The 26,795-nt window shown below is 39.5% G+C and overlaps 1 protein-coding gene across 1 annotated transcript; it reads right to left on the bottom strand.

The window, feature by feature from the left end:
- Positions 1–21,933: 21,933 nt before the first annotated feature.
- RDH14 (retinol dehydrogenase 14) lies at positions 21,934–25,527 on the bottom strand. The gene is made up of 2 exons (XM_026845188.1): positions 25,208–25,527; positions 21,934–23,465 (listed from the first exon to the last, which is right to left on the bottom strand). The coding sequence occupies exons 1-2, from the start codon at positions 25,211–25,213 to the stop codon at positions 22,848–22,850; spliced, it is 624 nt and encodes a 207-aa protein (XP_026700989.1). The 5' UTR covers positions 25,214–25,527; the 3' UTR covers positions 21,934–22,847.
- Between the last annotated feature and the right edge of the window lie 1,268 nt (positions 25,528–26,795).

The raw sequence follows: 26,795 nt of genomic DNA, 5'->3' as shown, positions 1-26,795 counted from the left end.
TCTAAACATTTTTTACTTAATTTTTTTCACAGGGAATGTAAAACTTTCCTCCTTTAAAGTCCAATGAAGGGAGGTGAAGACATTTATTTTTCAAATGTTAATAAAATGTACTTTATATTATTATTTCAATGACTGATTAAAAATATTATTTATACCATACGAGTGCTTCTATGCATATTATAGGGTGTTTCATTTGTGATCCAGATGAGATAGAACAGCTTCATTTCACTTAACAGTTCTACAGAACGAGCACGAATTATTCACAGAACCCTATGTAATATAAACAGAAGTACCTCCAAGTAACGCATACGTTTATGGGTTTCCATTCTATGGAAAAGAGAGATTTGTGTTTGCAAGGATTCAGGGAAATCCTGTGGCTTGTATTAAGCAGAAGGTCAAAATAACTGATCACAGGAGTCTTGTTGGTTTTATCCTCCATGAACCTTGCATAACTCATACAGGCCCCATTCCACTGGTTCCAATGGTAGTGAACCCATGTAAGCTGGTGAGGACTTTGCCCAGTACTCTCTCTCCATTCACCAAAACTGGCAAGTAAATCTTGCTTATTGAATAACCGTGGGTATGTTCTGAGCAAGCTTCCCCATAGACTTTGTTAATGCAAATCAAGTGTTTTGTTCTGGTCCTGCAGAACAACCCCCGTGTGCTGCAGTGTGTGATGCTCACCACCAGCCATAACCCACCGACGGGCAGTGTGGTCATGGAACTGAACAGAGGTCAGCAAGCTCAGTGCTCTAAGTAAACATTTGTACAGATCTCCAGCTCTGAAAGTTAGTGCCATCAATGGCGTTATTTGAAAACACATCTCATTCAAACTTTTCTTCTCAGTATGGATCTGAAACAACGTTTCCTTTGCCATGTGCTTCCTTAGAACTTGCTTATGCTGAAGCCTCGAGTTGTTACTGGAGTCATGTACTTAGACCAACAGTTTACGTCAATCTGGATTACATATTGGGAGATATTAACTGCTGCAGATAATTGAAGTATTTTGCTCTTTAACACATCTTTCATCTGGAAATCCTTCAGGAACTATACAATTGTTACTGAGGTATGAAAAGGTTCCTGAGAGGTTGGGGAGCATTAATTTAAGTATTCTGCAGCTGGATAAATACAGCAGACCCTAGGGTTATGAAGTAGTCTCAATTCACTGTCTCTTGCCATAGCCACTATATAATATAATGGAAAAGACACAATGTTAAACTAAATGTCTTATTAAAAAGTCTTTTTGGTTGCATTTACATCATTGTGACACTGGTGAATACAGTAAGCTTTCACTGGAGAGTTTTGGTTTGTTGTATCAGTGTGCCCAAAACAATCATCATGTTAATAATCCTGATGGAAAACTCTGTTTCAAAAAGGAGATTTTTTTTATCTGGGTCTTTGGCTTTTTCACTTATTTCCAGGACTCTCTGTTCTGTACAATGCAGAGGTGATTCCAAGATGAGTCTCACACTCAGGGATACTCACAGTTTGCCGCCAGTGGGCTTTTGGCCAGTTGTCCCAGCCCAAAGAACTGGCAGAGTATGCTCAAAGCTATTGGCCAGGAACCCAGACCCATTCCCAAAGTAGAAAAATAGTCCTTAAAAAATAGCAGTCTGGCCCCCACAGCTGAGGAACAGTTTCAGTGCCATGCTCATAAGAAGTAATTCTGGTTTCCATCAAAAATATCTCTAGCTAAAACCAATTAGATTATGGATGCAATAGGGTTTGTATCAACTGCTCAAAGACAGCCTAGAGTGATCCATTAGGTACAGTCTGGGAATCCAGCAAAGTGATTTTTACTACTGGCATATGAGTGTTCATGGGAAAAAATATTCTGAGGTTTTGTTCTTTCAACTCCTGTGTCTGTCCAAAGCAAGTAATTACATGGACTCCATTTATAAAGCACCTTGAGATCTGCAGAGTACTAGTCTAACAGCTGGGTGTTATTATTAGTCTGTTCAGTTGATATTTTATACTATATCCATGGCAATGGTATATCTGAATGACTTCCAAGGGTAAAAATAAACAAAGTAGTTCTTTAAATATTGTTTCTCCCATAAAGGGAGATGTATATTTATTTTTAGTTCAGCATTAACAAATACTAGCAAAATCCAGATTGGAAAGATATGCAGAAGGGAAGATACAAGGAAAAAGGTTGAATTTGGACTGAAAAGTGATGGTGAGAATTATATAGTACCCCGTGGAATTTTTATGATACTGATTTATAAATCTTACCTTATGTAAATGAGTTTCACTGCTTGAAAGGTTTCTAGAGAAAAGAGCTCTTAACAGTGGTTAATAAGTTGACCATACTTTAATCTCTAATAGTTAACATAATTTAATCTCTGTATGCAAAAAGAATAACAGGCTTTTCTCCTTTATGCATCATTAATAAATGATATTGTGAGGAAAGCACCAGACTTCAAGAACTAAAAGTAGTTGGTAGGAAGACTGGACAGTTGACCAAGTACAGATGCAAATTCTTTTCCCCCTCTATTATGAAAACATCTAGAAAGATTTATGTGTATGCAAGCCAGTGCTTTGACAGGTTTTTAACACCATTTCAGAGTAAGCTACAGTTATATGTTTATTCTATTCTTGTATGATATTGCCTCGACATCAGTTTTAAAGATTTCTGGAAATACTGCTTGAAGCGTCACCTCTGCTTCTAGATACATGAGACTTAAAAAAAAAACCAAAAAAACAAAAAAACAAACAAAAAAAAACAATTCATGAAGTACATGATATCCCTAGTGATGTATCTGATTTCTCTAGTTGTTGCACTTCCATAGTTCCCTTGTTGTCCACCTTATCCCATGAAAATTCATGATGTTACATGTATAGCTCTGCAGAAACTCTTTGCAGGAAGGATGAAGAACTAAGCCACAGAGGCTGCTTCTACTGCTGTTTTATATGCTGAAAGCTTTTGCCCCAGAGAGCGATTCAAGCCCAAGTGGTGCAGTACGGTCACATCCAGAGTGGCCAGAGCAGACTGACCACACCCGCACACGACCACACTTGGCCATGGGTTTCCTCCATCTCTGTATGGTATGTCTGTGGCCCTGAAACTTGATTATTTTATATCTTTTATCAGTTTCTAGTGTTAAAAACAGTTTCTGGGCTGTTCTGCAACCCACTAGAATAGAACTTTACAGCATGAGACAGACATAATGTGTTGTATACCTCAGTGCATGGCATGATAGCATATGGGACTTCTGGAACTCTCCAAGCATCCTACTGGGAGGATGTTAGAGAAAAAGAGATTAATGCCTGCTGCACCTATCTCTTCTGCCTACTGGAAGCAGTCTGGGAGAAAAATTTCCCCAAGAAATGTACCTGACGGTTTCTAAAGCAGATAACTAACCCACTCCGGAAGGAAGCCCAGAAGTGAGCTGCATTACATTTACACAGGGTAGACTGCCAGGGGACCACAGTGGATGAAGGGAGGACAGACATCTCCAGATGAAAACAGAAATGTATTTAACAGACTGTCCTTCAGGAGAGTCCATACAGTCAGGACAAAGACAGCTCCCTAAAGCAGGCAGTGGGACTATCCCAAAGAGCCTGTGGAACCACAAAAACTTGAGCTAAAAGAGAGAATGATGTCAAAGTACCAACTTCTTTGTTTCTTCTCCTACACAAATGTGATTACTTTTTTTTTTTTTTTCCCCTTATTACCACTGATGTCTCAAGTGTCAAACACCAAGAACTGTCTCCATAAACTGTTTTGGAAGATGAAATATGTGTGGTCAGTTTTGTCTATGAAAAGTTCTTTTGATGTGCAACTGTGGTGGGTTGACCCTGGCTGGATGCCAGGTGCCCACCAAAGCCACTTTATCACTCCCCTCCTCAGTTAGACAGGGGAGAGAAAATATAATGAGAGGCTCATGAGTTAAGGACAGGGAGATCACTCACCAAGTACCATCACAGGCAAAACAGATTTGACTTGGGGAAGTTAGTTTAATTTATTACCAGTCAGATCATAGTAGGATAATGAGAAATAAAACTGAATCTTAAAAACACCTTTCCCCCACCCCTCCCTTCTTCCCAGGCTTAACTTTACTCCTGATTTTCTCTACCTCCTCCCCCACAGCAGAATAGGGGGATGGGGAATGGGGGTTACAGACAGTTCATCACCCATTGTCTCTGCCGCTCCTCCCTCCTCAGGGGAGGACTCCTCACACTCTTCCCCTGCTCCACCATGGGATGCCTCCCACAGGAGACAGTCCTTCACAAACTTCTCCAACTTGGTTCCTTCAAACGGGCTGCAGCTCTTCACAAACTGATTCAGTGTGGGTCCTCCGCAGGGTCACTGCTCCAGCGGGGGCTCCTCTCTCCACGGGGCCACAGGTCCTGCCAGGAGCCTCCTCCAGTGCAGGCTTCCCACAGGGTCACAGCCTCCTTCGGGCATCCACCTGCTCTGGCGTGGGGTCCCCCACAGGCTGCAGGTGGAGATCTACTCTGCTGTTTCCCTCCATGGGCGCAGGGCACAGCTGCCTCCCTATGGGCACTGGAGCACCTCCTCCCTCTCCTTCTGCACTGGCCTGCATGTCTGCAAAGTTGTTTCTCATACATATTCTCACTCCTCTCTCTTCTGACTGCGGATGTTGTTAGGCAGCAACTTTTTACCCCTTCTTGAATGTTCTCAAGAGGTGATACCACCATCACTGATAGGCTCGGCCTTGGCCAGCGGTGGGTCTGTCTGGGAGCCGGCTGGCATCAGCTCTGTTGGACACGGGGGAAGCTTCTGGCAGCTTCTTACAGAAGCCACCCCTGTGGTTCCCCCACCACAAAAACTTTGCTATGCAAACCCAAAACAGCAGCTAAAGCAGGAAGCAGGAATCTGCAGCTGCAAACAGGAGAGCAGAAAAGAAAGATCCAGATTTTACAGACTTATTTTTTAAAATTAAATTGTTCAATTCAGAATTGCAGTCAGCTCTGTCAGACATGCAATTCACACTACATAAGTGAAGTCTTAAGTCCTGATTCTTGCTTAGAGTTATTCTACAGCCTATTGTCACTTCCGCCACATCAGGACACTGGTTTCTCCCAGCTGTCATACTCTATCAGTGAGGTAAATCCAGACAGATTCATCCAATCCAAGGCAAAATGAAAATCACAGGGATGTCCTTTGTGAAAGACTCAGTTACTGCTCATCTTTAACTGCAGTATATAGGATAAAATACAAAGTTTTAATAACAAAACATGTGGAAGCTCCATCTCAGAATACTACATACCAGAATGAACTTAATTATTTAGTTTAAACACTCAAATAATTAGAGATCTGCCCATAAATCTCATCTCCAAAGCAGGCAGAACCTCAGTCTGAACTGTCTAAGCATTTGGGCATCATAAGGCATCATAAGGCATCATTCAGGATGCATGGTTGTCCTGGTTTAGATGCTTAACTCCAAGAAATAGTCATTAAAATAGCATGTAGGATGGACTCAATTCTGTGCAGGGCAGCTGAGAGTCAGTTCAGTCTCTTCAGTGTTTTCTTCTGACTATTGCTGGTAGCTTTCCACTCTGGTTGTTGAGCTCTGGGATATCCCAGTCTTTGATATTCAAGTCTATCAGTTGTGGAAGGAGACTGGACATGTCATTTTTGTCTTCTAATTTTTGTAGGCTAGGATGTATCTGAAAGTAAAGCTTTACAACACTGAGAGTTTGTCCATACAGCTGAGACTAGCATCCTAATATGCACTCCAGACACAGGTAATCGGTCTAAAGGGCATCTAGTGAGAAGTCAATCAGAAATATACACTTCTATGCCAGAGGATTGACATGGGCTCTTCTCCTGTGACAAGCCATGCACCCTTAATAATGCATGGCCACCAGGGAAAGCACAGTTCTCATCAGCACAGTGTCTAGCCGGTGAGATGGGCAGTTTCTCAGTCTTTTACCTGGTGTGCTTCCAGTGCAACAGCTGGAGAAGTAAGGTTAAATCACAGCCGAATGTATTTGAAGAATGATTAGCCATATCAGTAACCTTAGCAAGCTTCTTACCACCTCTCAGTGATCAGCCAGTGGCTCTCAAATGAGAACAGAAGCCTGTCCTGCAAGTATTTCCAATCCACCTCTGGGTACTCATTTAAGGTCCTTTGCCCTGGATGTGGAGTGCCCAGACAGCTGGTCATGGTCAAAGCCATCTGAAGGAACCACCAGCCCCGAGTTAGGCAGGTCTCTGGCTGTAGCAGCATCGTTGGTGTTAGCACACACCATCACACTGAACATGCCAAGAAATGGAAATGTGAGTGAGCTAGTGCTGGACATGTACACACCTTACCTTGTAAGCCTACAAGTTTGATGCCCAGATACCTCTTGAGATATAGCCTTCATGACTTCTCTGTTGGGCTGTATTGATATTTTCAAGGTGTCCGGCATGCAGACCATAGGATGTTGAGTGGCTGTCAGGACCTTGCCTCGATCACCTTTTTTTTTTGACACTAGATAGATCTGAAATAGGCAGACATTCACCTATATACGTACATTCTATTCCTAGTGTTTCAAGGAAAAGTTACATTACTGCATACACACTGCTAAATTTTCTTTGTTCTAATGAATAAGGAAAACAATATTCCAAGTGGCCTACTTAGCAGGAAGCTCTATGCTCAGCCAGTGTAGCTGAATTATACTCGACTAGTAAAACTGTAAAGCACCAAACTAAACAGCAGTTTCTTCTAAATAATGACACTGCAATTAACACAAGTGTTCTCCATTCACATTACAATATAGCTGCTTGTGAAGTACACTTATAATAATGACATCTGATGACTTGCAGGCCAAACACAAAATGCTTTATATGAAGTAGAGGATAATTATTTTTGGAATTTTTATTAACAGACCTAGAAGCTGCAGTAGTTTATGCTTCCACTGACTCAGAGGTATCTGAGGCATCAAAAATGGTGGATAAAGGAGCAGTTTACATTTTCTTTCCATTCTGCTACTGCACAGAGCTGGAGAGAGCTGAGTCCCACTGTTCCTACAAAGTGATGTTATCCTTACAGCTACTTGTGTCAGCCAAGTCATATGGACCATGCATTTGAAGACTGACCTGTCTGTGTTCGGGTTATATTTTCACAAAATTTTAAAAACAACAAGATCGTTTCCTTTTGTTTATCTATTTCCTTGTTCAAATAAAAGAAGTTGAAATAATATGAATCATGTCGAGTTTTGCTATCAGTTGGACTAACTTACATAGGCATAGAACTATTCTAAGTATTTAGAGCCTTTAATTAGTATGTTTTCATAAACGGACATTTCTAATCTCTTTGGACTTTCAAACAGATGTTTTTGAATTAAAATCATTCTATTTCAAAAGACATCACTGGGCTTATTATAACATTTAAATAATACATTCCTTTTGATCATGGTATTGTGACATACCTCAGACATCTTCATTGTTTGTGCTATTTCTTCAGAGCACTAATGAAAGATGATACTGTGTTGGCACTGAATCAACTGGTTATGCTGGGCACTGTTCTATGTTATGCAGTGTTTATTAAAATCGACCCTATAAACAATTTAAAGCTATTATTATTATACAGGAGGCCTTGAAAATAATTTGTGCTGACAGAAGAACTACAAACTCTGACCTGCTTCAGCAGCTTTCCTGAGAAAGCAAGAGCAATTTTTCAAATATCATACATAAAAGATTCTATGTTATATAGTACCTGTTCCAGAAATGACATTTGACAGAAGAAAATACTCAACAAAAATAGCAAGTGTGACCAGAAAGAAGGTGCAAGGTACATGGCAAAGGAACTGGCCAGCTGACTTTGCTTTTACTTCCTCTAACATCTACCCTATACGTAACATATTATATATACACTATTATAGATGTGAGATTCCTCATCACTGCTGCAATACAATATATTATAGAACTATTGGCACAACTGGGCTAAAAAGGAAGTGCCATTCCTGAGTTGTCATTTGGATGTCTCCATTTTCCAGGGGAAATAAATGTATTTTCCAAGGAAGAAGTAAAGAAAGCCATTTTAAAAGGAAAATGTGCTAAGTTTATTAGCTACTGTCTTTTGATATGAATCAAAATTTGCATGTAATAACAAACACATGAAAGGATAATTTTCATCTGAAACAAGCTTAACTCTTCCCAAGTAGTCTGAGCCTTAATTCAATAAACACTTATGTGTTTGGTCAACTTCAGAGGAATTTAGACGTGTGTCAGTACCCTGCTGAAAAAAGGTGCTGTCCTGAATTACCAGATTTTTTTTTTTTCTATCTTGTTCAGCAGCATTGCCAAAGCTGTATGCTTCAGATCTCGAGGCTAGAACAGGCAGAGTGTGCACACAGTAAATTTAGTCAAAGGGGATATTTCACTGCAATAGTCCAGACACCAGCTTGCAAATAGAACAATGTCTTATAAATGGGAAGCCACCAGTGGTATCTGGCCTCTGTCACATGTATTTCTATTTGCCAGCATATTTTACACAAAATGTGTAACTAACTCTTCAGTGCATACAGGACATTACACTATCAATTTCTCCCTGTATTCTTAAAATGTAAAAGAAAGCTCTGAACATACTCCTTTTTTCTGCTCTTTCTAAACTTTAGAAATATCAGGAACAGGACATTTTACAGGAATATAAATTAAGTATATTTGTTTAACAAGAAATTAAACAAAAAACTTCCTTTACTCAAAATGTTCATTTGTTCAGTCTTAGATAACAACACATTTTAAGCATTCTGATTAACATCCTTTACTTTGAAAACCTTCCAGCCTCCAATTATTCCTCAAGCCCTCTTTTCAGTGACTCTCCATTAAGTTATCAACTTTTCTAGGCAACAGAAGACCCAATTTTCTTAACAGTGAAAAGGATGTAGAAAAATAAAAACATATTTTTGTGCAACACATTTGGCAAAGAAACCCTTCACAGACAAATCTACAGGGTGGGGTTTTTTGCTGGTTACCTTCAGAGGCTGATTGTCATTCAGAGTTCAGCAGTCATGGCAAATAGATACGAAATTATTTCATTTCTTCCTTGAAATCTCACTGGATTCTGAACTAACATCAAGCTCAGGATTAATTCACAGGGAGTAACAAGCAATTTTGTAATTTATGAACAGAGAGCAGATCCATCCTTGAAACATATGTACAAACACATGGCTATGCCCCAGTGCAAATTTCAAACAAACAGTACATTTCATAAGAAACAGTCAGTTTGCTCATTTCTAGAGAACTGGCAGCCATTGACTTGCTGAAAGATCCAAAAAACATAATTTAAGTACTGTGTTTAAAGTTAATGTAGCTAACAAAAAACAGGGATAAACTTGTAGACTAAAGAGTAAAATTGTAAATTAGATGCAAATTGACAATAGGAGTGGAACTTTAATGATGTATGGTATTTCCCACTGCTGAGGAAGTTAATTTGATGGTTAATGTCATTCATTTACACATGGGTTCATTTGCTGACTTCCTCCAGTGCAATGGCACTAGCTACCCTGTTGGTAGTTAGCAATCAGGAAGGAGAGTTTTTTTAAAAAGCTCATCTAACAGAATTAGGAACAAACAAACAAAGAAAGAAAAATCAATAGGACTGACACTTCTGAATCTCCCCCAGTGAACAGTGGAAAGTTTTATGCAGAAAGACTGAAACTTGAGAAAGTATTTCTCTAAGGCAGATGGAAGTCAATCTGTGATGCTCTAGGGCTACACAGTGGGATGCCACATGGGCATATGGGGTCTATTGGTGAAGTACACTCAACCCACTGGAGTAAGCCCACCACAACTGGGAGGAATTGAGGAACAAAGAGAAGTTGTCTGACTTTTACAGTCATAAATTCCCAGGCGTTTTCCAAGCCAGCCCAACCATGACCTGCCCATTACCATTTTCTTCCAGTCATTCCATACAAGCCCTTACAATGCATTCCACAAAGCTGTGACCAAGCCCTTAGCTCTCTTTTGGCAGAGATCAATTCAATAACACAGCAAATAAATTACTGAGGTAACAATGTAAATGTAGATTTCTCACTATATTAACTGCCTGACTATTGATTGTGCCCTACTTTATGCTATTTCAATCATCTTCAGGCAATGAAGCTCCAACTTGCTTAGCTGCTTGGTTTCCCTACCAAAAAAAAAAAAAAAAAAAAAAAAACACAGAGTTTATTAATATCTCTGTGAATTACATTGGATTTTGGACTGGTTTCTATGCTATAATGTTTATTGTGCACAGGGTGAACAGGAACCTACTGGAATGGAGTTCCAGAATTTTAACAGCAGCAGCTGAGGAGAATTTATTTTTTTTACAGATGGTAAAATACATGTTTTCTTTTTTTTTTTTTTATTTGAACAAAACAAAGGGAAGATTGAAGGAGAGGAAAACCTAAAAATGAGAAAGAGAAAGACTTTTATTAGAGTCTTATGAAAACTGTTTGCCATGCATATTTTGTTTCAAAATATATTAACTGTAGTCTACCAAGATCAGATCAAACTACAGCATAAAAAGAATGCATTTGTTTTCTCTGTACTCCTCAGGATTATTCATATTTGTTGTTTCATCAGACATTGTTAGCATAATAAATTGCACATGTTACACTAACTGGTCTTTGCCAACATTCCTAAATTAGTCTTCAAAGTAACATCTAAATGATCTTCCACTATAAAGGGAGGAAAATACTGAATGCACAGTGCATTAAAACTGACAAAATGGCATCATAACTGTCTGCATGCACATTTATTTTTGCTAGCCCAGTCTGCCCAGAGGCCTTTCATTGCCAGGGCTCTGTGGAGTCAGACTAGACAACGGTGATATATTTTCCCAGCAAATCTTTGTTTTAAGTAATCTCACCACTTTGATCAGCTACAAAAGTGGCAATCTAAAATCAGTGGTGGCAAAACAAACTTTAGTGAACAAAGGCTTCCCAGATGGGCAGGTGCTGAGAAATATTAGACTGCTGTTGTAATGTTTAACCCCCTTACATGGTGATGAAGAAAACACTCTGTCTGTCATTGAAGGTGATGATAATAAAACCTAATGAAAGTAATAATGAATCCCTACTGCATGTCTGCAACAGGTTTTGCTTTGACTCACGCCACATCAGCTACCGTTTCAAATTATTCCCGAACACAGGTGCTTTTTGAGGTAAGAATAGCAATTTGTGCTTTTTCTATGTTCACACAAGTTAATATTAAAGCTGGTTCATAAACGAGAAGAAATTCAAGGCTTCTATTCATGTTGATGGTAGATCTCGGGTGACTGAAACAGTTATTATACCTGCTATCCCTTCCAGTCTTCCTGAAGCCTTCCTGTAGCAAGGATGGCTGAACAGAGCAGGAATTGGGTCCAAAACTACCACAACTCACAGAGCAGTCTACAGCCAAAACTAGTGACAGTCTCTGAATATGAGTCCCATATTCACAAGTCGAATATGCTGTGCTCAGTGCTCCTTGCTTCTCAAGCCCCCATCTCTTAGAGAAGATGAAGACCAGTTGCAAGAACCACCCGTAGCTCTTACCTAATCAGATGCATGAATGAACGAAAACCCTTTATGTTGTCTTCAGCCTCCATTTCACAAGACACTAATGCAAGCTGTATCTCAAAAGGCACGTCTACAGTGTTGAATAAGAAGGTCAGCCTTGGTCTCAAGATCAAATAGTGCAGACTAACGTGTCTCTATACCGCTTATGCTTAGCTCTCTCTAGAATGGATGTAGACAGTGTGATTTTACTGCACTAAATGTACCTATAAACTCTAAGATGCAGGATGGGAACATGCAGAAACATTTAAGGATTCACAAATTGCTGAAATAATGTTAGAAGACTGCATCAGTCGGCTTCCAAGTCCTGTTCACCTACCCTGTCTGAGACAGCTAACTGCACCTCACACCGTGGAGGAAGAAGTTGGATTCAAAACAGTCAAGGTATATGCTAAAAATAAGCCAGGGTGGACAATCAGTGAGACAAAGTTATGATTTTTTTCATCACTTGGTACTGTTGCCATGGGGTTTGCACCATTTTAAATACACTCCTTTAGTAAAATGCCTCTAAATTAGCATGGCTGAATACAAATAAAACAGCAACAAATTAAATTTCCAAGGTATACTTTTGATGCAAATACCCCTATGAAGCAATCCAGCTATGCTCAAGTATACAGGTGAGGAGTTTACTAATGAAAGTAGACTTAGGTATATGCTGAAAATGTTTTGCTGCATCTGATCCTGACCTCTCAAAAGTAAGAAAAGAGATGTAGCAGGTTTTTCATTCCATACACCAGAACAACTGGATCTTTCCAAGCTATTCTGGGAGCTTTAAAGTTGGGAACTGACACCACTGAAGTGGTGAAATCCTTCAGCTCATTTCCAGTGTTTTTATATTTTAAGATTGAAAGAGAAAATTATTAATACACCCATCCTGTCTGAGGTTTAAGGCCACAGGCACAGACTATGTCCTCACTCAGTGCTCCTCATAACTTCTGGGAGGAAGGAGGTGGGAGCGAAGAGTCTCAGCCAGCAAAACATCTAGACCTTGAAGATAGAGGTTAGTCCTGTGACCAGCAAATATAGGATCTGTTGATTATTTCTTACGTTGCTGTATCATGGGAAGCACGTTAAAAGGAGAGTCAAAACCAGTATCTGAATTTTGAAAACTCAGGATAGGAGGTTTTATTTCATGTTCAGTTCCTACAGTAAAAGTCGGAGAAAATTAATTATGTTTGTTTATCATATCCATGCAAATGTATCTACGGGCAGTCTTTCTACAAAAAAATACCTCTGTGATTTAAATGCATAAGTGACACAGACAGGTGCTGTCCCCATAGGAGTAGGAGGCAATTGCACAAAAGTGAAGCTGAATAGGAGTCATTTCACCTAAGTCTTGTTGTGAAAAGTTAAGACTTGGGCCCTTAATCTTCCAAATACCCTTTATCATCAGTGGTGAGGTGTGGAGAGACAAATCCTACCAGACAGAGTCTGTTCAAAAAGAAGCATCTTAGAGAAATGGGGTGAATTAAAATCAGGAGATGCTTATCTCTAACCTGACTGAGCTGGCCAGCTGAGGCCACATATCTGACTCCTAAGTTCTTAAAGCAAATAAGAGATGTGGGTTTTTAATATTTTCACTGAAGCTAAAAACATCAGTGATGTTTTGAGCATAACTGGGAACTCTTAGACTACACTACTGAATTAAAAATGTCTAGGAAATGTTTCTAGGCATTAGTCCTTGAACATCTGTACCATGAGGTGGTTATTTTCATCCCTGGAATGATTTTGGCCTCTGCCAGCATTTTGCCAGATAATTCTCAAACACAGCCAAAGTGTCAGGTGTTGCCAGGAAGCATTCCGGAAAAGTAGTTTAGATGCAGACACCCTGTCATGGAAGATAAGGATTGTTCAAGAGTACAGATGCAGACTATGATATTCCAGCCAGCCTCAGTGCCAAGGAGAAGCCACAGGCACATTTAAATTAGTGATCGCCTTAGAGCAACAGAGGGAAAACACTGAGAAGTACTGGGACTGCCTATAAACAGACACATGCTGGAGTATTACATCCAGTTCTTGTTTCCTCATTTCACAAAAGAGGTAAAAAATTGGATAGGATGTGGAAGAGAGCCACAGAAATTATCGGAAACCTTGGAAAAGGGCCTTGCAGTAAGAGATTAAAGAGGTTCAGTCTGTTGAGTTTAATAAAAACATCTAGCAATGATTTCAGTGATTACAATGTGCGATTCTCACCACAGGGAGAAAATACTGAGCAGTAACAGCAGCACTCTCATCTCACAAAAAAAAGGCATAATGAGAGGTGATAGCTGGAAGTGAAAGCCAGACAAATTCAGGCAAGAATCAAAACACACATTTTTAAGAGTGAGGGTGATAACCATTCGACTGCACTGCCAAAGGAAGTGATGGATTCTCCAACTACCAATGGCTTCAGATCTAGACTGGATGTCTTTCTAAAAGATAAGCCTTAGCCAAACACAAATTGCTGGACTTGACACAAGGCTAACTGGGTTAAATTAAATGGCTTGTGTCATTCGGGAAGTCAGACTAAATAATCTAAGGGCCTTTTCTGGCTTTAAAAAATCTATGGATCTATAAAGTGCAACCGTGCAACTGCGAATTCTAGTCCAAGAATAACACATTTTGATAAAATACGATTTCCATAGTCCAGTGCTACGTTAGCGGACACAATTCCAAGAGATCAGACTATAGTTATAAAATTGAAAATGAATAAAGCATGATGACATGGTGATATTAATAACAATACCAATTCTCCATGTGTTTACAGGGTCAGTCAATAGAAATTGCAGCAAAGTCAGTGGAATTTTAGCACTATAAAATTAGTAAGAGAAAATACGCTTCAGTTTTCCAGAACAGTCTCTGAATGTCATGGAAATAAATTGAAAAATCACATCTATTCTGTTAACACTTGAGGGAGGAAGGGGGCATTTTTTGGCTATGCTTATTCCACTCAGTTAAGGAGTGACAGGGCACCAGCCCAGGCATTGAAATTCAATAATCTGCTCTGTTTAATAGTTAGGGCAGTTCTTGGCATGGTTTTGGCTCTGGCCAACTAACTCTTTGCATCATTCAGTAGTCAGCATGGGCCAAGGACACTCCTATCAAGCAGTTTGGATATACCCATGCCTCTTGTGGAGAGCAGAGGATGGTAACATGAATACTGCCACACTATCTCATTTATTCTGCAGTTCAGAAAACAGGTCCTGGCATGAACTACTTAGCAGTACAGATGCAGCCAGTGAGTTCAAAGTGTCAGCTGCTCCACAAAAAAAAAGAGCTGAGCTCTCAATTCCTTCCCTATCTCTGTTACAAAATTATCTGCACTGCATATATTTTAATTTTACATATGAATTATATTGATCTATCTCTGAAGAAAATCAGAACTTTCAAAACTGTTCAACTGTCCTTAAAATGTCAGCTTCCAAAAAGGACAATTTCAAACTGAACCATAGCATTAAATACTTGAAGTGATCTATCAAGGACAGATCCAATTAAAAAACAGAAGTGACTACAAATAAGGTGCAGTCAATACTTACATTTTAGAACTTTAGACCTCAGAGTGGAAATCAGAGCCAAAATAAGAGACCTATTAGGCACGCAAAGATAGGCACTGTGGAAAAATCACTCAAAAACCCCACACATTGTGAGGGGAGCCATTGTCTTGAGCATAGAAGAGCATCGGAATACCAACTCCTCCCAAAAACTTCAGTATAAGGACAGAAGTGAACGCCTCCATCCACTCATAGCTTGGGATCTGCTCCTCAGGGCATAATCCTCTAATTATTTTTCTTCACAAAATAACCACTCAAGGCTCCTTTCATATCACAGCAAGAGGAGGCAGCCTAACATTATTATAATAACAAAGTAGCTAGATCTTTTGCCTGGTAAATGAGAATATCCTAATCTGAAGACAATTTTGACTCAGGAGACATTTTGACTAGGAGATTTCCTTAACCACAAAGCTACTGGTTACAGCATACAGTTGTCCTGCTCAAGCAGCCTTACTTCCCAGCAGGAATACAAGTTTCATGAGGTTGGAAAGGGACCTTACAGAGGCAAACACTGTTACCATCAGGGCAAGGACATCGGTCTAGGGATGGATGCCCAGTGCTCTGGTCCCATCTGAGCTTTGAGGCTACATGTAAAAGTTGAATTCAGTGGACTAAAGCCTGAGTAGAACTGGAGTGAAAAAAGGCACGAAGAGAATGAAAAAGAAACATCAAGCTCAGCCCCGGTAAGGAAAATGCTTAATAAAGGTAAAGGCATGATGAATTTGGCATATCCCTTTCCTCAATACTGTTCTAATTTTAAACAGTCTATTGTACTGTGCTGTTGATAGCCTTGTGTGAGCCATCTAAGGTTCAGCCAACTCAGCTGCATGATCAGTAAAGAGACAATGCTACCACACACAGGGTTATTTGGATTAGTGAATACCATACGCAAGTAAATCATCTGCCAGATGGCATCGGAAGAAAGCTGCAACTCTCTCACTTTCATTTCCACAGCAGCAAACAATGTTCCGTGTTTAAAATAAACTCTTCCAGATGAGTAAAAGATAAACTTTGTGGTGCTTTTTCTTGGTCTTCTCTTTGACTTCAGCTTTTTTCTTAAAAAAAACGCAATACAAAACCAGAAAAAAAAAAAAAAACACCTATTCTGACTGGTTACATTAACGAAAAATCCCAGTTTAGACCACCACAGTACAAAGCTGTCCCTCTAGGCAGCATCAAAATTCCATGCTATTTACTGAACAAAAGGCAAAAATGAAATACAATATTTTCACTCATCAACTTCTGTCAACAGAATCCTCAAAAATGAACACCTACCACATTAAGCCATTTCCTGTCATTTTATAGGTTTTCCACAGTGAAGAACTGTGCCACTTTGTTGAAACATGGCTGTTTTGATATTTTCTTCAGTTTTAACTCTTTTTTTTTTTTTTTTTAAATAGCAAGAATATAGAATTAAACATACCCCACCCCCTCAGAAATAGCAGCAAAATTACAGCCATCAAATTATTCCTTTTAAGTTTTTAGGTTGCCTCTCTTGCATCTACAGAAAACAGATCATTATCTCTTATTCTGTTTTACTGTCCCAGAACCCCAGTCCGAGCTTTACTTGTGACACAGTTATTTCATAATATCATAGGGCAACTACATAAAATGAGAAATTATGATTTTTTAAATTTTCTGCTGACAGTAAAATTTTATGGACAAATACCTCCATAAAGCATGTTTACATTTTTTTTCAATATCTGTGGAAATGCATCTGAGACATATTTAGGCCCCTGCAGATTTACAGGAGGGCAGATTGAATATAAGGAAAAGGATGCTCTGGTCTCTTCCTCCTCCCAAGTATTTTCAAAACCCGGTGAAGTGTCAAGCAAGTAGAACTACCAGTGACTTCAACCAGATCTGTAGAATCTCACCCTTCAGAATAGCAAATGTCTGAAGCAATTTTAATCTGCTGTTTTATCCACAGGCTACATCTACAGTTCTGTATACACAGGCCTTCGGGGCAGGCTGAAGTCTAAAACGCCTGTCCATATACACCAGAGAAGGTGTTCCTGGCAATGAGTACACAAAAGGTTACCAAACCTATTTGTTGCAGGGCATGTAGGTTCTGGGCCTCCAGGCGTTGTCACTTGTCTTTGTATAATGTTGTTCATGAATGTTTTCTTGAAGCATCTAGAAAGACCTTGACATTTCTTGTCTCATGGGCAGATGGAATTTGGAGAGTGGATGGTCATGCAGTGACTTAGGAGGACCCTGGGCACTGGCCTACTGTTGGGGAAGGTTGCAACAGGGCTTAGATAAACTGAAATAACATCACTCATCACCAAAGTGCAGTCCAGGTGGCAAACTGACAAACTGCAGAAAAGGGCTGACATTTCTTTGGGTAAAAACCACACACATTTCTGGTGAATGTTGCAGGATACTTAGTATATATATATGTATATATATAACACCACTACCACCACCACCCCATCACCACCATAATTTGTGAAGCATTTTTTTTAAATGCCACACATACAGAGAAGTGCATAAAGCCTCATTCATCAGGCTTGAAAGAATCATCATCCAACTGGCTGTAGGAGTCCTACTGCCCAAATCTAAAGCCAGGAGATCAAGATCAGCAAAAATATTTAGGTGTCTGATTCCCAGCGCTTTTAGTGGGACCATGACTTCAGACTCCTTGCTTTGGCCATGAAGCAGATGGCGAGAAATGCTCAATACCTTGCTCAAGTGGTTATTATAGATTACAAGCATGTGACACCCTCCTTGCCTCTTTCGTGGCAAATAAGCTATAATTTCCTTCCCTAATCGGATTAATTAAGTTTCTTTCTCATTACCTGAAAAGAAGCAAACTTTGTTAAATGTAGAAAGGGCAGGCTATCAACCTTATTAGGTGATCAGTGTGCCAGCCTTCCCCCCAAAAAGCAATTAGAACGGTCCTCCTTTCTCTATGCTGCATAGGACATTTGGAATTAATTAAATATTCAAATTAATTTCTCTGATCTGCATCCAGTTACGACAGGTGTGAGGCTGCTAGTGGTAGCTGAAGCGGTAAGTAAAAAGTCTAGAGGGAGGTCGTCATTTTGTGTTATGAGAAATAGCAGCACCATTCTGGGACAGATCAAAAATAATAATTCAACTGTGGAGGCCTCCTGGATCGTTTTGCAAGTCAATTACTCTCTAAGTGATTAGTTTGGAAAAAGTTATGTGAAAAAGGGAACAGGCCTCCCATTTTAAAATTATTTGCATGACTCTTGCAAGTTGTTTATTTTCTTTATAGCCTTAGGTGGAAAGAAATTAAGTGTGCTTGAAGTGGGAATTATCCACATTTTTCAGCAAAAGCATAATCACACCACACATTCACAGGGCTCAGGCTTTGAAGCCTGTGAAGCATTTACTTAGTAGGAAGCTTGGGCAAATCAGGCAACCACTGAAGAAAGAGAGGAGAGTTTAAATACTTCTGGTTTTATTACATCATGGAAAAACTGATCATTTATCTCATTAAGATGGAGAATTTTTACTAGAGAACCCCTGCTGGGTTTATAACCTTGCCTGCTGCGTTGGCTGTAGTAACTGAAAGAGCAGCGTTGTCCCTTTGCCTGGGGATAGATGTTGGCCTTTGTGGCAAGGTAAGGAAGGTAAATTGGTGACAGATTCAGAGTATTTTTTTTTTTAATGTACATAAGTCTCCCTTAACTTAAACAGACAGGGCATATAAAATAAATACATGCAACTGCAATTTAGTTTACTTGCAGAAACCTCAGCTATAATAGCTACATGTGTGCAGGGAGCACTGGCTTATAGCTAGTGCCTGGGACTGAGAATCAAAAGGAAGAAAGAAATTTTTAAAAAAGGAAATTATTTCTTTCTTAGACTCTTGGTCTATCCATGAAGGAATTTGGTTACAGGGCAACTTTCAAAAGCACCATAGCCAAAGATGAATAAATTATACTGAAGCAGTTAAGAAACCTTCCCCTTAAGAAACCTGAAGCCTGTTTCTCTTCATCATTACATGGAGACATTTCCTCCACTGAGCCGTACCCTGTGTGTTCTCCAGCTGCAAAAGCAGACAGTGGGTATGTCTACCTGGATGCAAGTTTATGCAACTGAGCTCAACGCTGAGCTCAAGCCCAACAGATCTGCCCCCAAGCCCAATGTCTCACCATGTACCAAAGCAGCACAGGTAGCAGGTGACACTCCCGTACTGACAACTCACTCCCCTATCCCCTCAGTCCTTTGGTAAATCCTTGACAGCTCTTCCTGTCCATCTTTTAAAATGAGGGATTATATTGTACCCGCATGCATTTCTGTACACACACACTCTCATACCCTGATTTTAAAATAACCCTTTTAGAGTACAGTTAGCCTGCATTGTTGTTGCTGTACAAAATGTGATCATTGAGAAATGAGGCCACTTGGAAGCATTTCCATTCATTGCTAAGACTGGCTGAAGGCTCCAATGTGGAAAGTTTGCAAATAGTCAATCGCTGCTGTGACCCTCCACCTCTCAGCTACAGCAGGGCAGAGGCATTTCCCCTGCGAAAAGCAAAAGGGCTGGAGATATGCTCTCAGGAGTCACTGTGCCCTGTACACATCCCAGCCAGTTTTTAAATCCCCAGGGCACAGGCATGGAGCGCTGGCCCAACACTGCTGGTGGACCCAAAATCAAACGCTCAAATTCCAACAATTTATATAAGATGGCTGACGGTACATCTTGGTTTTGTAAAGAGTTGCCTTGTAACATTTGTGTTTATCAGAGACCTGAACAAGATCTTAACCCCAGCTGCGTCTTCCTTGCACATCTGTAATGTACTTCCCAGCAATGCGATCAGTGCCTGTACCTGCCAATGAAAGCTGTGTTTCCATGGGCTTTACGTTCCAGGTCACTGTCTGATTCTTTCACCCCTATTTTTAAAAAGTTTAATTCTTCATGGTAAATAAGCTTAATTTGAGGGTAGCAGTGTTCATATGGTGGTGATGGTGGAATAGGCATCTGGAATGCATCCTGGTTTTGGCTGCATGCTCTTGTTATAAATTGTTTATACAATAGTAACATACAGAGCTTGCCACATCTTTCTGGAGACACCACTACACTGAAGTGTGAAGGTGCTGATCTCCTCTTACAGCATCCTCTACCAGCTCCAAGACATTCAGTAGACAGTCCTTAAATCATACATGTATATGTGAGTGTACTAAGATCCTTGTAGAGATAATTTCTTAGCCAACATGCTTTGTTCTAACCTAGACTGAGTCAGCATTACTGCTTGTTGAAAAAAGGCTCTCCTTTGGTTTTGCACTTACATTTCACAAGGTCTGTTGACCTATGTGGTCTCCAGCTCACAGATGCTACTAGAATAACAAAAGCACCACATCATAAACAAATGTTAACAGCAGTCTCAAGAGAGTAGTCAAAGCTTTCTGGTCCATGGAGGCTAAGTTACATTCAACTTCAGAAGTGACAAATTTTACTTATTTCAGATGTTGAAAAAAGCTTATCTTTTGGTAAGTTCCTAACAATCCATCCGTTCAAATTGTTTTCAGGAAATATCCATTCATTAATATTCCATTCAGGGTATCATGTGATCACTGTCCTATTCTGGAACGGGGGCTGTAATTTAGTTACAATTGCAGGAATGCAATCCTCTTCTGACAAAGGCTCTTATTTCTGCAATGCTATTTCTGCAATAAAAACAAGCACCTGATAGATGCACGAAGCATTACACATTATGCAGGCTAGTACTTCTTATTCTACATCTCTTAAATCAGTATAGAACCACCTTTGCTGCTTTGAAGGCAAGTGCACATCCTATGTTGGTCGTTCAGTTTGAAAAATTACATATTTCTCTGCTCTGCAGCCAGTTTCAGTGCAGTTCTTTACTACAGTATTTTCAGACTAGCCATCTTCTCCATCCTCCACCTTTGCATCCCAGGCTTTCCTTGCAAGACATATACACATATTTCAGCAGTGAAACAATACAGTAGCGTTCCTTTAGTATTGCTGCAGTAGTACTAAAAACACAAACCCAAGTTTGGCTGAGCTTCTCCATATCTCTTTACGGAGAAGTTAACATTAATGAACTTTTAACTTTTTAGCTAGGTTTAAAGGTGCTGCGTGCAACTATTTAGAAGTATTTGGAATGAAAATGTGAAATACGACACTGAAGATCAAAGCAGAATCTTCTCTAAGCATGTTACACACCTCCCTGGCATTACTTTAGTTGAACTTTGTTCAACACCCAGAGCATGCTTTGACACCACACCCACCTCTACACCTCGCCTTACAGTAAGCAGCTCAACATCTTAAAAACCTGCTCCATTTCATAGCTTGCCATATTATTTTCTGCAATGCCACCTTCCACCCCCACCCAAGTCACTCGCCCAGAACACAGTCTTGCTGGTGAAGGGTAAGGACAGATCAGGTCCACTCCACTAGGCATGTTAAAATATGCTGAGAGCCTGAATAAACAACCAGAGAAAGAATCTCAAAAACATGGTTGGTTGCTACCTTAGTGCAGAACTGATATGTATTTATAAGTAGGTAATAAGGATCTACTGAATACATCATTTATTATTGATATTCCTTCCCTTGAGTAATATTTATTGACAAATCACTCTAAATCATTCTTCCATATTTATTCTACTCAATATTAGCTTAACAGACTTAACTGCTAGACCATTTCATTAATGTAGAGCAAAAGAAGTCATAAACATCAGTATGAACCCATAACTGATATGACTTGAAAAAGAATAAATCAGCACAGCTTCACACAATACCCATGTATTTATCTGGAGCCCATTTTATTTCTACCCTACATGACAGGCTCCCTAAACCAATATAAGTGTAACTTCTGCTTTGAAACAAGGCTACTGTGTCAAGACTGCTGGTTTCTAATATATCTTCCACAGTGAAAGAATGAATGCTAAGTCTTTTTTTTAAAGATTTTATTAAAGAATATTCAGTAAGATGTATCAGACAGACTTATTTAATCTCATTACTGAGTTAAAGTGCCATCAGTCAAGCCAAACACACACTGAAAAGCATACTCTCTCCAGTCTAATCCGGGTAAGGTCTTGTGAACTTTGTATGCACACTATTTGTGACATGCAAAACCCTATCAAAACCATAATAAGTCTGTCAATTACATTTTTAATGAAACCCAAGGTCTGCATATCAAGAAATCACAAGTTCAAGCATGCATGAAAATAAAAATACAGCTTGCACAATCAAGCATATATACTCATTGAATAGCGGTGACATCACTAAAAAAGTTGACTTTGTGCTTCACAGTTAAACTGTATATGGCTCAACAGTTTTGTTCACTGAACCATGGAGCTGACAAGTCTTTGAATGGCAAATAGCACTCAGAGGCCTAAATGATTACAGTGTAAGATAGCAGTAGAACTGTTTATTCAATTTTTCATTAGGATGGCTCAAAAAGACAACAATCCTACTATTATTATAACTCGGACCTATTTCTGAAACCTTTTTACAGTGTTTCACCACAACTACCCTGCATTGTCCAGCCCAACTACAAGTAGTGGAACATGACAAATATGCATATATATTGCAAGCCACAGTTTTAATTTTTATTTGTAAACATGAGTTTTCAAGCAGATTTAACCAGAAATTATATTCACACCCTCAAACTCTATTTCAGACTTTTTTTGAATGCCTGTGTCTATTAAATAGATTGTCTTTTATTTCAAAATAGACTTCCATCATAAATCACTCCTCTATTTAATACTTAATGAGCAAAGTTATCTGTATTCCTACAGAATTTAAAGTGAGAATTACACTGCTGAAAATGTGTTGCACAGTTACCTGCATTCTATTTTGCAGATACTCCCTGGCACTTATTTCAATAAACCAACCATCACTTCACTGATATCCCACAACTTTCTTGCAACCAAATCATCCATGGCTTTGGGCAGGAGTTCCTCCTCTTTGCAGTCCCCAAAATATTTTCCTGATACACCTTCAACATCAGGAGAAGAGGCCAAATAAATAGAAGTCTGGGCTCCTTCCAGAGGTGTTTTGAAGAAAGCCCATGACACCAAGTTGAACAAGGGTTTTGCCAGCAAAGGAATATTCACGTATCTGCCTAGATTTGTTCTAACAATCCCAGGATGAAGTGAATTGACGGTGACTCCTGTCCCTTCTAACCGACGGGCTAGCTCCCTTGCAAATAGTATGTTAGCCAGTTTACTCCGACTGTAACAAAAGCTTTTATTGTAACTTATTTCACTGTTCAAGTCTTCAAAGTTGATCTCTCCATATTTGTAAAGCTTTGAGGATACTACCACAATCCTGCTTGGAGCAGAATTTTTGAGGAGGCCCAGAAGAAGGTTGGTAAGTAAGAAGTGACCCAAGTGGTTTACACCAAACTGCATCTCAAAACCATCCTCTGTCTTCATGTATGGACACTGGAATATCCCTGCATTATTTATCAGAACATCCAGCCTTGGCTCTTCCTTTAAATAGGAAAGAAAAAAAAAAAATCAGTTTTATAATTCTCATACAAAACACACTATTAATATTTCTCATTAGCCCTTGACAGAAATAATTTCTAGTTTTCTGAATTGTAACTTCCTGATATTCTCTTAAAGCATTCTTGAAAAAGACCTGTACAAGTTGAACTACCACTAAACTGAGTACTTGACCCCACTAGGACACAGGTACACAAGAGCAGGTCTGTATTTACCTTCAATGCAGGCATTAATCATTTGCTCCTCCAGAAGCAGCTTTTTGTATAGCAATTCAGTGATAATTTACTGTGATACATTTTGTTTTCCTCCAAGAAGTAACCTGTTTACTGCACTGCAAAAGCACGCACATTAATTTACGGAAAACCTCAGCCATAGGCAAGGGCTCTAGTGTGCAAGACGTGCAAATACAGAACAAAGAGTTAGCTCACAGAACTAATCACATGGTTAAATAAAAAATGTCCAATTGTAGACACATCATCTCACTGGGGAGATGTCACAAAAAACTTTGCCAAACAGTGTTGTCTTGGATTTAAACACCATCTTATTTTCATTGTGCTGCTTGGTGACAACTATGGAGCAGAATTCATTATAGAAAAGTAACAGTCATGATTCTAAATTGTGCAGGCTTCATGCAACAATTTGAGTCCAATAGGTGTACTCAAGAACTTAGGTGTGTCTACAGGACTGCAGCTTGACATTTTTGTGATGTGCTCAGCCCATGTTATCTGATGGATCAGTATTCTGGCTCAGGTCAGGAGAAAACAGACTCATGGAGGTATGTTACACTGTACAGAATCAGGAAACATTCATTAACAAAGAGAGTGGTATGGATAATTTAAATATATGTATAATACATCATGCACTTCATGCTTCAGCACCCACTCAAAAATTAAGAGCTCTCCAATTTACCCAAAACAGTAACTTTTTCAAAAAATATAGATTAAAGTAAGCTGCCTAAATAAACTCTGAATTCAGCACTTTCACCCACCACCTCTGACAAAAGACTCTAAAAGTATCACAGGCAATTTATGCTTGATGAATCAGAAGTGAAACTATTTACTTTATAGAAAAAGCAGCATGACTTTTCTTTGTTGCTAATTCTTTAAACCCAAAGGATAGACTGTAAGGCAAGCTCAGACCATTTTGGGTCATTCTGATGATAGAGAAGCTCAAAACTAATTCTATACCATTTGCCTTTTATGTGAGTGTCATGAGCAGCAAAGATACAGAGAGCAAAACTCAAATCTTGCTTGCACTTTGCATTAACAATGCTGGCATCTGATCACACAAAACATCAAGTACTTCAGCCTCAGACTAATTTCAATGGGAGCTGAGGTTGCTCAGCTTTTCATGTAACTGGGTCCCTGAGACATGATCCAAAGAGTATCAAACTCACTTCTTTTCACCCGGAGGGACATAATGGTTGCTATCACTAAACAAGGACAGGACTGAAGTAGTACTGACTGTGGATCTATTCACTGAAGTGATACTTCTTTAGAGAAGAACACTGCTTTAGAAATTTTCTGTGGCACCTGACTGCAGGATTATTTTGCAAGACTTAACACTTCAAGAAGCAAGACCTCTACTTGTGCTATTTTTTGAGACTCCTAAATGTAGTAACAGAGTAACGTGATCAGTGCCAAGCAGGTAGCTATGACCAAATGTAATAGAGAGCACAAAACATTGTTTTGACAGGCAGTGCTATTCCTTGTACCTTCTGAGCTCACTTCCATTTCTCCGTGGAGTGCTCCAACGTCACTATAAGTCTTTTTGCAATGAGACTAAGGAGTGAAATATGTAATCCCTTGCAGTTCTGGAAAGGAAATATCCTACAAATTGAGTTAGGTGGTGGGTGTGCATTGTTTCCCTATCCTGCCAAGATTTAAGTCTTCATGTCAAACAAAACTCATAAAAAAACCACAAACAGCTCCAAAAAGGACTCACAGGTTAGAGATGGTAACACAAATGTGGGTGGAACAACTCCTGAAAGTACTATATGAACTCACATTAAGCTGCTTTTGAAATTATTTTGAGAATGAAAGTTAGATCTCCACCCATTTGTCAGTCACTTGTACTGGCTTTACCAACAGAGAGAGGCCAATTTATATTTGGGGATATTTTTTACTATAAAAGATAAAATTTTAAAAAGTTAGTGCTTCTTTTCTGGTGTTTATTCTACATACCATTTTGTATTATGTGTATTTTCCCAGAATGATTAGACCTTAGCACTGGATTTGTATGTATGAACATATGTAACTACACAGAGCCCCGCTGGAGAACTTACAACTTGACTTCTTGCTGACCTTTAAATTTTAGAAAAGCTATTTGAAAATTAATGCAATAAAGCCCCTCTCTTTTCTTTCCCTCTCACAACAGCATCTGAGCATCTTTCAAGTACTTAACAAGCAGTTCTGTAAGGAGCAGAACTTATTAAGCCTGGCTTCCCATGACTCCATGTCTCACGGCTTGAGTAGCTAGATGTGGTGAGATGAGAGTCACAACTGACACTTTTCACGGGAACAGAAGAATGCTTCCAACCGGGCCTCCCTCCGCTCTCTGGTGTCTTAATAATGCTGCTGAACTCAGCTAGCAGCATTTCTGTCAGGAAAATCAACTGGATGTCCCTGTTGCCCTTAAATTTGGGTTTTCAGGAAATTTGCATAAACTTTATATACTTAAAAATGTCTATCATCTACTAAACTCAGATAGCATCGGCCAAGAAATTTAAAATGGGGGGAGGGAAACCGTCTGGGGAGCTAGCAGGACAGCTAGAGCTGTGAGTATTGCACTCCTGTGAACTTTTTATTTCTTCGGAGATAAAGTTGAGCTTTAACGCTAATTTAAATTAACAAAGGCAGGTTACATTAGAGTGGAAAAGATGGAAAGGAAGGCAAACAATTTCGATCATCCAGAAACAAGTGTTTCCTTTCCAGAACAGAAAGGTACTAGAATAGTTTGGACTATTACAATAGCCCAAACTAGTATGAAATTTATTCTTCGCAATGCTAATTTAAAATCACGGCCCGTTTATCCGCCCTCCTTCCATACCCTGCGGTGAACTCAGCGACATCCCGTACCCCCAAACCGAACTGCCGGAGGGAGGGACAAGCCCTGCAAACATAACACAACAAAGAGCTGTAGGGTGGATTTTGTTCTCTCTAGCACATCCCTATGAGCCACAGTGCTGTGGGTGGCTGTGAAAAGCAGAAAAATAGGCTAAATAGAGCTGCAGAAACCTTCCCATGTTGCAAAAGGCCCACATGTCCCAGAGCACAGCAAAAGTTTTACTCAGACTGAAATGCAGCCCCCAAAGCC

Source organism: Athene cunicularia (genome assembly GCF_003259725.1).
Source record: "Athene cunicularia isolate RWA chromosome 3 unlocalized genomic scaffold, athCun1 chr3_part1, whole genome shotgun sequence".
Lineage (NCBI taxonomy): Eukaryota > Metazoa > Chordata > Aves > Strigiformes > Strigidae > Athene > Athene cunicularia.
The sequence above is the reverse complement of the archived record's forward strand: the minus strand, read 5'-3'. Positions and strand labels throughout refer to the sequence as shown.